Raw genomic sequence first — 13,974 nt, forward strand, 5'->3', positions numbered from 1 at the left:
GTAGCTGAAGTCGACGAACTTAGACCTACTCGACTGCTGCCACTCCCCCGTGGACTCTGCCTGCGCCTCTCGTGGAGTATAGGAGTCGATGGGAGAGCGCTTGGGGTCGATTTATCGGGTCTAGACTAGATGCGATAAATCGACCCCCACTGGATCGATCGCTGCCCGCTGATCCAGAGGGTAGTGTAGACATACCTGTAGACTAATCAAGTCACTCCTTAACCTTGTCTTTCCTAGCTAAATAGACTGAGCTCCTTGAGTCTATAACTATAGAAGGCATGTTTTTCTAATCCTTTAATTATTCTCATGGGTCTTCTCTGAACCCTCTTCAATTTATCAACATCCTTCTTGAAGTGCGGGCACCAGAACTGGACACAGGATTCCAGCAGCGGTTGCACCAGTGCCATATATAGAAGTAATATAATATCTCTACTCCTGCTCAAGATTTCCTTGTTTATGTTTCCAGGATCACATTAGCTCTTTTGGCCACAGCGTCATACTGGGAGCCTGCGTTCATCTAATAATCCACTGATTATCTATGGCCCTAGGCACCTCTGACAGCATTTAAAAATACAGATATAATTTACAACCCCATCAATTTTATCAACCCTCCCACACATTCACCAACAAATTGTCTGGTCACACTTATCTCCTTCTTCTTCCCCTTTCACAAGCCTCCCCCTTTCCAAAAGGGAAGGAGAATAATTAGGTTTTACAGCATGCCCTACAGGTCAAAAGAGTTGGGCCATTTCAGACCAAGAGTGGGGAGCGAGTTACAAAGCTGAGAGGCCCTTCCCAGAGAACATCTGCCAGCAATCATCACTTTTCTTTTTTTAAGCAGAGGGAACTCCATTCTGAGGGTCTCCAATGACCGGAACTGCAGCAGTATGCCACAGTGTATGGTGGTCTTTCGGGTAAGTACGTCCCATGTCACTTAGGAAATTATAAGTCCAAGTCAATCACTTTAAACTCCATCCAGAAACCAAGAGGCAGACACTGCAGATCAGCGTAATATGCTCACAATGAGACATACTATTTACCAAGGATGCTTCAGAATTCCACACCAACTTTAGCTTTTAGAAAAATGTAAACTGTAGCCCCAAATACAGTGCACTGTAGTAATCTAATCTGGAGATGACAAAGGTGCTAATGACGGTAGCATGGTCCACATCAAAATGGGCCACAACCTCCTGGAAATACATAAATTAAAATCCTCCTCAGCACATTACAACCAAGCCAAGACTGTGCACAGCGGCTATGACACTGGTCATTCGAAAACATCCTCTAGCCAGCATTGCCTCTAAAAACCCATAGAATGGGCAGCATGTGGTCCATCTGCATCTTGAGAGCTCGGGTAGAGGCCCATAATTATTCTTTGTGCTCAAAGCTAAAGCAAAACTGGCTCAAGCTCATAACTGGATTAAGACCTTTTATACCTGAAGAAGTGGTTGTTTCCCCACAGTATTCTGTCTCCATGGTGTAGCAGGGTAGGACCCACAACAGCAGAACCATTTACAAATGTTCTGTGAGGAGAAGAAGAAGAAAAGCTATTACACATACATCCAGATAGGTTTTATTTTTTGTGGGGGGAGAATAGTTTGTTTCATTCTCCCAATTAGTTTAGGGGAGGAAAGCAGGTTTGAGGATTACAAATTAATAAGCAAGCATATCTCCTGTAACTCGGCACTGTTTCACCAATCCCTGAGCTGATTTAAACTCTCGTTTAAGCTCCATAATATTTATTTATTTATTTTGTTTGTTTTTTAACACAGACTGTACTTGAAGAGCATAATTGAAAAAAACCCATTGGGCCTAAAAAAAGTGTATGGCTTTGAATATAGCCTATTGGAAGCAAACAGAGCTATTTTTACACTGTTTAGAAATACAGGGAGAATAAACATACACCATGTAAAGAAAATGTTGGCAATCTTGGCTATATGCAGGGTTTACTGGAGACATCATCAACTCCAGTGTTATGGTTCATACTGGCAAAAACTATACTTTTATACTGTTGATTTCTAAAATAGACCAAGCTCCTAGGCCTGCACATACAGAACCTTGATAAAGTACAGGAATTTCATGCCCATTACATGTTCATCACCAAATTATATGGAACATTAAGCTTTTATTAGAGACCCCAAAGGTACATGGCATTTTGTGGTTTGTTGGAACGTAGCGTTTACTTTCCAAGTACCGTTATCCGTTAATTGGATAACACAGCAAGTGCTTCAATAAAATTTCACATATGAACAGTGTTTATAGAAGATTAGTTTAAATCTTGACACTCACAGCTAAATTTAGACAAGTGCAAATAAGTTAGCACGTGTTTGCTGAAACTATAATTTACTTTTGTCTCATCATTAAGAAAAAAGAGACACATATCCCAGATATTCTGTTTGAAATCTAATCCAAAAAGACCCAGAACTGGAAGAGCAAGGATACTATCTATTAGGAATGAGATGCACTGACAGAGCTGTTCATGGGGAACACAGCAAGCTAATTATTAAAATCTAAACAGAAACCAAGTAGCATTTTATCTTGAGATTAAGGAAAAAAGCTTATTTAGAAATCATCTTCATGCACCATTCACCCTATTTACTAATATTAAAGTTATGGAACTGACTTTACAATATTTTGTAACATTACCTAGTATTTTTCTGAGGTGTTAGCATAACCTGTCCTTCTGAGGTTATTTCTATAATACAATGTTCAGGAAGAATTCCCATTCCACATAACTGGATATCTTGGGAGTCATCTGACCCTATTAATGTGTGCTCCTGTGGAAGAATCAAATTCAGATGTTAGCAACAGGTAGCAGAAATTTCCCTCTGATTACTCTATAGTGCGTGCACACCTCACACTCTTACATCCTACCTTTTGGACACGCCCATTCCCTTAATTACTGAAGTTTTGAAAGCTACTTAGTAATCTTTAAAAAAGGGGAAGGAGACACTATAACTAGAAACAATCAGAGAAATGGAATTGAACTGATTTATAAGTGACATGAAGAACAACAAATTTTAAATTGAACTAGACCTTCACGTCAAAGAGTGAAAAAGGCCCACACTTTGGAATCCTTTAGCGACCGAGAAGTGCTATGCTGAGCTACATCTACAGTACACTACACTACACACCAGCAGCAGCGTGTAGCTACATGCCGCATCCACACTTCAGTGTGTAGCTACAATTGCCCAGGAAAGGCTCTGGCAGTGGAGAGGCAGACAAGAATGGCTCAGCCTTTCCCAGCTCCCACCACCTCCCTCCCCCGCCAGAGTTTTTTCCTGCAGCAGGGAAAGGCTCCAGCAACAGGGAGCTGGGAGAGCCCTGCCCCACTACCAGAGTCTTCCTCTACTTACTTACGTACCCCCACCCTTCAGATGTTTCTTTACTTGCCTAAGCCATGCCTCACCAGCTACAATGTTATTTATATCCCTGCTAGGGCAGCTACACAGGTGTGTACTCTACACTGCATGCTTCTTTTGGCAGCACGTAGATGTACCTTCAATGTAAAGAAGTAACAGTAGCAATGGTAAGAGGCTAACAAGGGACTACTAGTTAAGAACAGATAATGGTAGCATACAGACCACTTATAGTATGACGCAAGTTGTATGGGGCACTAGTCTACATGTAGAATACCCAGAACGATTGGGCACAACTTCTCTTTACACCCTAGAATAGAGCTCTCCTTCAACCATAGACTCATAGACTTTAAGGTCAGAAGGGACCATTATGATCATCTAGTCTGACCTCCTGCACAATGCAGCCCACAGAATCTCACCCACCCATTCCTGTAACAAACCCCTAACCTATGCCTGAGTTATTGACGTCCTCAAATCGTGGTTTAAAGACCTCAAGGTGCAGAGAATCCTCCAGCAAGTGACCCGTGCCCCACACTGCAGAGGAAGGCTAAAAACCTCCAGGGCCTCTGCCAATCTGCCCTGGAGGAAAATTCCTTCCCGACCCCAAATATGGCGATCAGCTAAACCTTGAGCATGTGGGCAAGACTCACCAGCCAGCTCCCAGGAAAGAATTCTCTGTAGTAACTCAGATCCCACCCCATCTAACATCCCATCACAGCCTTTGGGCATATTTACTTGCTAATAATCAAAGAACAATTGCCAAAATTAGGCTATCCCATCATACCATCCCCTTCATAAACTTATCAAGCTTAGTCTTGAAGCCAGATAGGTCTTTTGCCCCCACTACTCCCCTTGGAAGACTGTTTCAGAACTTCACTCCTCTAATGGTTAGAAACCTTCGTCTAATTTCAAATCTAAACTTCCTAATGTCCAGTTTATATTCATTTGTTCTTGTGTCCACACTGGTACTAAGCTTAAATAATTCCTCTCCCCTCTGATATTTATCCCTCTGATATATTTATAAAGAGCAATCATATCTCCCCTCAGCCTTCTTTTGGTTAGGCTAAACAAGCCAAGCTCTTTGAGTCTCCTGTCATAAGACAGGTTTTCCATTCCTCGGATCATCCTAGTAGCCCTTTTCTGTACCTGTTCCAGTTTGAATTCATCCTTCTTAAACATGGGAGACCAGAACTGCACACAATATTCCAGATGAGGTCTCACCAGTGCCTTGTATAACGGTACTAACACCTCCTTATCTTTACTGGAAATACCTCGCCTGATGCATCCCAAGACCGCATTAGCTTTTTTAACGGCCATATCACATTGGCGGCTCATAGTCATCCTGTGATCAACCAATACTCCGAGATCCTTCTCCTCCTCTGTTACTTCCAACTGATATGTCCCCAATTTATAACCAAAATTCTTGTTATTAATCCCTAAATGCATGACCTTGCACTTTTCACTATTAAATTTCATCCTATTACTATTACTCCAGTTTACAAGGTCATCCAGATCTTTCTGTATGATATCCCGGTCCTTCTCTGTATTAGCAATACCTCCCAGCTTTGTGTCATCTGCAAACTTTATTAGCACATTCCCACTTTTTGTGCCAAGGTCAGTAATAAAAAGATTAAATAAGATTGGTCCCAAAACCGATCCCTGAGGAACTCCACTAGTAACCTCCTTTCAGCCTGACAGTTCACCTTTCAGTATGACCCGTTGTAGTCTCCCCTTTAACCAGGTCCTTATCACCTTTCAATTTTCATATTGATCCCCATCTTTTCCAATTTAGCTAATACTTCCCCAACCAAAGGGAGCTCTAGACCAGTGATTCTTAAACTTTTGTATTAGTGACCCCTTTCACATAGCAAGCCTTTGAGTGCGACCCCCCCCCCTTATAAATTAAAATTTTTTTTTGATATATTTAACACCATTATAAATGCTGGGGGAAAGTGGGGTTTGGGGTGGAGGCTGACAGCTCGCGACCCCCCACATAACCTAACGACCTTCTGAGGGGGTCTCGACCCCCAGTTTGAGAACCCCTGCTCTACCCAGTTCTTGCAGAGCTCAGATGGCTCAACACAAAAGAGGTCGAAGATGACTGCTAGACTGACAAAAGGGAGTTGGCTCTAAGATTTGGTGGATCCAAATTCTGATCTTCTTCAGGAAATTCTGCAAAAACTTTCCTCTTTGAAAAAGCCTTTTCTCCACCAGAATGACACAAAACTGAAACCCCATTCTACTCAGAAATCTGAAATCACCCAAAAAGAAAGTCGGAAACAAATCAATCTGAAATAAAAAAAAACAAAAAAGAATCTAAAAAATAATCCAAACACAAACCCTAGCCCAGGCTGAGATTTTTACCCCCAAATGGGAGGAGTCGAGCATGACATGGCTTCTAAATTTGATTTTTAGTGACTATAACAGTAACGAGAAGCAAAATACAACTCTAAGATAGATAGTTCTGGTTCTTTCTGAAAGGGAATTGCAAGAACATTGAGTATTATTTTTACTAGTTTCCCCATTCTACACCACATAACAATGAGTGCATTTTGCCCATGGACTGAGGTCATCCTTCCGAATGTGCTTTGTCATTAATGTATTCTTGTTATGTATTCATATTAAGCAACAAAGAAATCATCACAGTCTCAATAGCTGTCAGAGTTGAGGCTGACTTAGCAGTATGAATCAGAATCCAGACTCCTACATACAAGACGCCTGGAAATGCTTTGACTCCTCTCCAAAAATCCTGAATCAGCTCTTTTGTTGTTTATTAATGGTTATAAGGGGCAGTGATGAATAACGGTTTTTTCTTTTGTTTTAATTCTTTGGGTAGCGGTTTGCTCTGTGATATACAATGACTGATCTAAAAAGAAGATAACATACATCTCCTAAGAGAGGCAGCACAAAACCACTTTTAGCCCAAATGCTAATCATGTGACTGCCTCAAGACAAATTACTGTATTCCACTTCAGCGGGAGGGAAATCATTAACAACAAACAATGTGAGAACTTTGGCACTTGAACTTAATATTAAATTGCTGAAAAGTGACTTAAAACTGCAGCATAGATTCCATTTGTCACTCTGTCTCCAGATCAAACCTGCTCAATTTACAAACTAGCCCAGAATCCAAGACTTAAACTGGGTTCATTCTTTTGCACCCATCACCAATAATATGGAATTCTATAATCAGAAGTTGCACATCAACAGAACCCAGCTCTCTCCCCAGAGCCATATTGATTCTGCAGTGATAACAGAAGTAAAAACTCATTTTAGAAGTCAGTATATATAACTGTGAACATACATGGAGAAGCAAATTGATTTAGTAAGATGCCCCCATTTTTGCATAATCACTTTTCTGAGTAAAGCTACACAAAGAGAGCTGTAAAGGCCAGACAACTGCTTGTAAAAGGGAAAATTTCTAAGGATACAAAATGCTACTAAGACACATTTACACTGCTTTCTGGTTCTCTGTAACAGTAAAGATGACCTGCAATTAAAAACAAGCTGTATTTGTGCCATTTTTGCTAACCACTGGACACTAAACAACGCCTCTGTAGTCTGTTTCTCATAAGGAACTCTCTACCCATATGCATTTTCACAGGGTTAAATGATCCACTTAAACATGTTGAAACAAAGTGTTATTTCACCTTTAAGTAGTAGACCAGAAGTTCATTGAGAGCAGGATCTGCATTCAAATTAACGAGGAAGCACTTGTTATCCCCAACTTTGATTCCAGAAGACTGAAGAGATATGCCAAGACTTTCCAGTTGTTTCTGCCGCTCCTGTAAGAGAAACCTCCAAAATATTAATGTTTAAGATGTTTAAGAAACAGATATATTACAGTGCACATTACTACCTGCTAAGAAATCAAACCAACATAATAGGCAGCAATTTATTAGATTAAACAAGGTAACCAGGAAACTAATTTTGATGAGCCTCTTGCCACTGCATGTTGGAACCCTATAGTCTCAGAGGGTTACATCTTGTTAGCGAAAGACGAGTGTAGTTGTGAGGATCACACTGTAGATCTGCCTGGGCTTCAATATAGCCTCCTTGAAATAGTGAAACAGCAACACAAAGCCATCTCTACCGCCTTTTGTTTCCCATTCTTAGCTAGGAGGCAACAAATTCAGCCAAATCCTTGCCAAGTCAAACTCTGTTCATCTTTGTCCCATAGAAACTGAACACCAACAAATTTGAAATTCTATTTAAGTAATGCAGGAAAGATTTCCTGCTAAACAAAAACAGTAGAATTTAAGATGGTATATTATTCTCATCAATTGACTTCTTAGAGTGCAACAACAAAGCAGTTCTTTATTACAAGTGTACATCTTTTACAGGGAAATGTTAAAAGTTTTTCTCCCAGTATTCCACTCTTCACCCAAACATTTTTGACTTTGTAGTGGATAGATATCTTTCTATCTTGCCATTCTTTCCTAAAAGAATGGTCACAGTTTGGTTAATAATACCATCTAGCTCAGAAATTAAACAGAAAACTGAGAATCGGGTGAGGGTCCATCATCTACTAAAGCTAGGATTGCAGAGGAGAGAATTCCCCACCACCATAATACACGGAATTTCCCAGAGTTGTCGCACAATGCTCATAAGAACATAAGTACTGACATACTGGGTCAGACCAAAGGTCCATCTAGTCCAGTATCCTGTCTTCCAACAATGGCCAATGCCAGGTGCCCCAGAAGGAATGAACAGAAGAGGTAATCATCAAGTGATCCATCCCCTGTCGCCCATTCTCAGCTTCTGGCAAACAGAGGCTAGGGACACTATCCCTACCCATCCTGGCTAATAGCCATTAATGGACCTATCCTCCGTGAACTTATCTTGTTATTTTTAGAACTCTGTTATAGTCTTGCCTCATGTGAGCAAAAGAAGTAATCCCCCTACCTTTTTTTTTTTAAGCAGAGGGGCAACTGAGAAATAGAAGGGTTAAGTAACTTTCACAAGAAGTCCACGGCAGAACCATGATTAAAATCGCTATTTCCTCACTCAGTTCCAGTCTATAAACTCAAGGCTGTTGTTTTCTATAACCTATTGGTAGACACAGGACCCATAGGCCAAAGAAAGAGTTGATTCCTGGTCTGAATCATGCAAGATTTTCTTTAAAAAAAATATGAGAGCCAGAGTTTCTGTATTATGCAAAAAATTTAAGTGCATAGGCCCAGGGAAAAAATTAAACTAAAATCTTCAATAGTATAGCAAACAATCATAGAATCATAGGACCAGAAGGGACTTCATGAAGTCAGCTAGTCTAGTCCCCAGCACTCATGGCTGGAGTATTATCTAGACCATCCCTGTCAGGTGTTTGTCTAACCTGTTCTTAAAAATCTAATGACTGAGATTCCACAACCTCCTTAGGCAATTTATTCCAGTGCTTTATTACCCTGACAGTTAGGAAGCTTTTCTTAATGTCCAGCCTAAACCGCTCTTGCTGCAATTTAAGCCCATTGCTTCTTGTCCATTCCTCAGAGGTTAAGGAGGACAATTTTTCTCCCTCCTCCTTGTAACAACCTTTTATGTACTTGAAAACTTATGTCCCCTCTCAGTCTTTTCTTCTCCAGACTAAACAAACCCAATTTTTTCAATCTTCCCTCACAGATCATGTTTTCTACACCTTTAATAATTTTTGTTGCTCTTCTCTGGACTTTCTCCAATTTGTCCTCATCTTTCCTGAAATGTGGCACCCAGAACTGAACATAATACTCCAGTTGAGGCCTAATCAGTGCAGAAAAATTACTTCTTGTGTCCTGCTTACAATACTCCTGCTAATACATCCCAGAATGATTTTTTTTTGCAACAGTGTTACACTGTTGACTCATATTTAGCTTATGACCCACTATGAGCCCCAGATCCCTTTCCACAGTACTCCTTCCTAGTCAGTCATTTCCATTTTGTAGGTGTGCAACTGATTGTTCCTTCTTAAGGAGTACTTTATCCTTGTTAAATTTCATCCTATTTACTTCAGACCATTACTCCAGTTTGTTCAGATCACTTTGAATATTAATCCTATCCTTCAAAGCACTTGCAACCCCACCCAGGTTGGTATCTTCCGCAAACTTTATACGTGTACTTTCTGTGTTATTTTCTACATCATTGATGAAGCTATTGAACAGAACCGGATTCAGAACCGATTCCTGCAGGACCCCACTTGATATGCCCTTCCAGCTTGATTGTGAACCACTGATAACTACTCTCCTGGGAATGGTTTTCCAACTAGTTATGCACCCACCTTGTAGTAGCTCCATCTAGATTGCATTTACCTAGTTTGTTTATGAGAAGTCATGTGAGACAGTACCAAAAGCCTTGCTAAAGTCAAGATATACCTCATCTACCACTTCCCCGCTATCAACAAAGCTTGTTACCCTGTCAAGGAAAGATATAATGTTGGTTTGACACAATTTGTTCTTGACAAATCCATGCTGACTGTTACTTATCACCTTATTATCTTCTAGGTGTTCGCAGATTGATTGCTTAATTATTTGCTCCATTTTTGTGGGTACTGAAATTAAGCTGACTAGTCTGTAATTCCGCGGGTTGTCCTTATTCCCCTTTTTATAGATGGGCACTATATTTGCCCTTTTCCGGTCCTCTGGAATCTCTCCAATCTTCCATGACTTTTCAAAGATAATTGCTAATGTCTCAGATATCTCCTCAGTCAATTTCTTGAATATTCTAGGATATATTACATCAGAATCTGGTGACTTGCAGACATCTAACTTGTCTAAGTAATTTTCATAACTTGTGCTTTTCCTATTGTATGCTTCTAAAATTTTGAGAGAACGGACATTTATTTAAATTCCCCATAATGCTTTGATAACTGTTTCCTCATCACCACAGCTTGCTGCTTTTCTTTTCAACCCCGTAATTTTGTATCCGATATTGGGCATTTTTAATATTTCCTTCCCTCATGCTCCTGGGAAGGACAGGGTGGATTCTTGAAAGTTCTATTGTATTGAATCATCTCTGTTCTTGGAGATGTATATTTATATTATTAATGCTTTCTGGTGTGGAAGAAATATTACGGTAGGTGAAGATGTAAAGTTTGTATTAAAGAACCCGATAAGCTAGCACTTTTTTTCTAATAAAAACAGAGAAAAACAAACAAAATACCCTCACAACATTTTACAAATGAATTCCAGCAGTTTTATCATAGACAGTATTAGAAAAAAAACACCTTAAGACTTTACTATTTAAAAACCTGATGCAGCAAAAGCGAAAGTATTCATCTTTAGCAAACCAAGAATCGGTAAAAGGTTTGACATGGAAGTGAGGTTTTGCACATTTACATTTTCCCCCACTCTAAAATGCAGGTTGGATATAAGCCACAAGACCAAAAATAAATCACTCCACTTGAGACAGCTTAACAATTAAACCTTTTAAACTTAGCATTGCACAAGCACTAGTTCTTATTCTTTCACTGCCAACATTTCACTTTTTTCCCCAGAAACTATGATAAGGCTCTTGAAGATCTCAGCTCTGTAAACATGTTATAACAGGTCAAGAATTTAGGAGCATAAAGAAAAAAAGGTAAATAACATTTCTTTCAAGAGGTCTGAGGCCAACAAGCTAACCCTGTTTCTGATCATGTCACCTACAAAACCACTTTGGTATCACAGGGTTATATTTTCTCATTATTTAATATGCTATCTACATGAGCTTTCAATAGATTTTTCAGTGCAAGTGCTTACATCAACACTTGTTTGGTAAGGATGGGAAGTGTCATGGTGAACTGCACAAACTTTCAACTTTATTGTGTGCTGAATGCTCTAAACATCAGGGATAAGAGAAGTGTTGAGCATACAGGGGGATTTTGAAGTTACAAAAAGGAAAAAAGACAAGTTCAATTATTTTTTAATATTCTGAATGCTCCTTAACTTTGTTTTTTGAGGTATTCAGCACATAACCCTGTATTTAATGCATTCACACTCTATCTTTAACCACAGTCGACAATTTCACTGTCTGAAAGGTATAAAAACCCTCTAATCCTCTCCATCCATGGATTTTTTAAAAGCAATCTCTCAATTTACATAGAGTCTGAAGGTTTATTATTGTTCCCAGAGCAGTAATCTGTGATGTAACCCGCTATCCCAGGAATTAAGCAGTAGCCCTTTAAAAGGGCAATGAACTTGACCTACTTACCCATAAACGTGAAGAGCTATCCTGACAACTATTATGAAGGGATAAAGAAAGGAAGTAAGTAATAAGATTTTCTCCCTAACTGCCAAAATCAAAGAAAATGCAAACCTGTGCTATCTCCTCTGTTTTTCTTAATTTCTCTTCCCAGGTGACAGTCATTTCCTGGATCAATTTCTCAGATTCCTCCAACCGATCCTTTAGTTCTGGTGATTTCATAGCCTGCAAATGAAAAAACAAGACATTGAATTCCTTGATATTAGTACCTAGATTATCCTCATAGATCAATTTGACAGGTCAATAAAGGAAACTTAACCCCCACTCCTACCGCAGAAAGAATTCATCTCCCTCGACACATTTAACCAAATCACTTATCACCACCACTTCTCTCGTGTACTGCAAGTTCCAAATACAGACCCTCAAAAGAGAGAGTTTATCTGCTCTAATGTAAATCAATTACAAGAAGTCTTTCCATTGCCATGAAGAGATCAACCATATACTAAGCCCATTTTGTTGCCATGTTCAATTCTGAAAGCCTCACTGGTTGGTATCTAAAAGAATCAGAGAGATTGTCAGAAATGCTGGGGTTGGCCTGCCATCACTTTCTCAGTGATTTTCCCCACAGAAAGGCAGTTAGGGTCCCAATGATTATTGGCATGGTCATTATTGCGGAGATTTAATTTTGCAGGGTCCGGGTTTCGGCTCCTAAGAGATCACTTTTCTCCACATGGATCACTCAGACAGCTGAAACACTCCTGTTTGTATTTTGCAAAGCTGGAGGCAGGGTGATCCTAACAGAATGCTTAACGCTGGAATTCTCTCCCCTTGTCAATTCATCAAGTTTGTTGGCCTTCATGACTGAGTCAGAGCCTCATACTTATTCAAGGAGGCAAGTGGATAGATATTTTCCCCATGAGATTGGTATGGGGCTGACGTTTCTGTATCATATGTAATGCCCACCAGTACTAGTACTGGGGTATTCTTCTTATACTATCTTCAATAGGAAGTAGATTTGTTATAATAATTTATGCTTATTTGTGTATCATTTCCATTTACAAAATGAAAATACTGTCAACCACTTGGTGTTTACACAATGTCAATCATGCAAGCAAGGGAGATTTAGGTTAGATATTAGGAAAAGCTTTCTAACTATAAGGATAATTAAGCACTGGAAAAGGTTTCCAAGCAAGGTTGTGGAATCCCCATCATTGGAGCTTTTTAAGAACAGGTTAGACAAGCACCTGTCAGGGATGCTTTAGGTATACTTAATCCTGCCTCAGCAGAGGGGTCTGGACTCGATGACTTCTCGAGGTCACTTCTGACCTTTCATTTCTTCTGTGAAACATAGCTCCTCATTGGACCAACTTCCTAACCCCACAACCATAATTCCTTCAAGAAGAATCCAAGGTAAGCACAGACACTTCGCTGCATGCCCTGAACAGACTCCAGATCTCTTTGACCAAGAGCAGAAGCAAGAGCTAGGAGTGTAGGTTCCTCCTCTGTACTGGAGTTTCCCCAGCCCCCAGATATACTAGTCTAGGGACTGTCAGCTGGAGCATCTCAGCAGCAGAAAGGCCACCTTTTACATATCTAAATCATAAGGAATTCATAGCTCATAAACCAACAGCACGGATTGTATCCATGAAGGAAACGGAAGCCAGTGCAGTCTCTAGAACAAAGATCTAATATGCCTAATTCTAATAAAGTATTGAGTAAGCAAAGGCAAAGGGATCCAGTGAGCAAAGCAGAAAGTTGGAAATAAGTTATTTTCAAGTTCTAAATCTGCTTTGGTTATTCATATGATCTTAGACAAATCACTTAACATCTGTGTCTGCTTCTCCATCAGCATGGAGAGCAATTATACCTACACAAGGAGGATTTTTTGATTGCTGTTTGGATAGTGTATGTGCATGAGATATATAAAATTAGCGCTAAGCATTATTAACCTTATTTTGACACCCAGGTGACACAACATTGCATATTTATTAGAACAAAATACAAAGCTCTCAGATACACAGGACCAAAACCAGAATGTAGGAAAGCAAGCGCATCCCCAGAGAGTCTGAATTAGTTGGTTGTTTAGTTTCCAAGATCAGCAGAGAAATATTGGTAGACTTAGTGTAGACACAGTACCACATTTTGGAATTAGTTCCAGAAGAGTTAGGTTAACTTGACTCAACTAGTATAGATAAAATAAAAAGATCAAAAGAGGGGAATGAATCTTATTTGTCCAGTAAAAAATGAAAGTGTCAGATATTGTTCTGCTTCCAGCTATTTGAGAGAGAAAGTGAGAGACACTGACACTAAAAGGAAAAATACACTGTAAGATCTAAATTTAGGTGGGAACTTCAGAATGTAATTCTGCGACTGTCCATATGGGTCACTAAATATTTTTTTTTAGAAATATGTGTAAGCGATTATTTTATGAAGATAAATAGGTCATATACAAATGCAATAAGCTGGA

The 13,974-nt window shown here is 39.6% G+C and overlaps 1 protein-coding gene across 8 annotated transcripts in view; it reads right to left on the reverse strand.

Moving 5' to 3' along the window:
• KIF13B (kinesin family member 13B) overlaps positions 1-13,974 on the reverse strand; it is a 191,821-nt gene that overhangs the window by 84,510 nt on the left and 93,337 nt on the right. For all 8 annotated transcript variants that reach the window (XM_042848909.2, XM_042848907.2, XM_005290653.4 and 5 more), the window contains exons 12-15: positions 11,622-11,732; positions 7,010-7,144; positions 2,647-2,777; positions 1,437-1,523 (exon numbers count right to left, since the gene is read on the reverse strand). In XM_042848909.2, coding sequence (XP_042704843.2) covers positions 1,437-1,523; positions 2,647-2,777; positions 7,010-7,144; positions 11,622-11,732 — 464 coding nt within the window. The remainder of the gene's footprint in view (positions 1-1,436; positions 1,524-2,646; positions 2,778-7,009; positions 7,145-11,621; positions 11,733-13,974) is intronic.

Source organism: Chrysemys picta, chromosome 3 (assembly GCF_011386835.1).
Source record: "Chrysemys picta bellii isolate R12L10 chromosome 3, ASM1138683v2, whole genome shotgun sequence".
NCBI lineage: Eukaryota > Metazoa > Chordata > Testudines > Emydidae > Chrysemys > Chrysemys picta.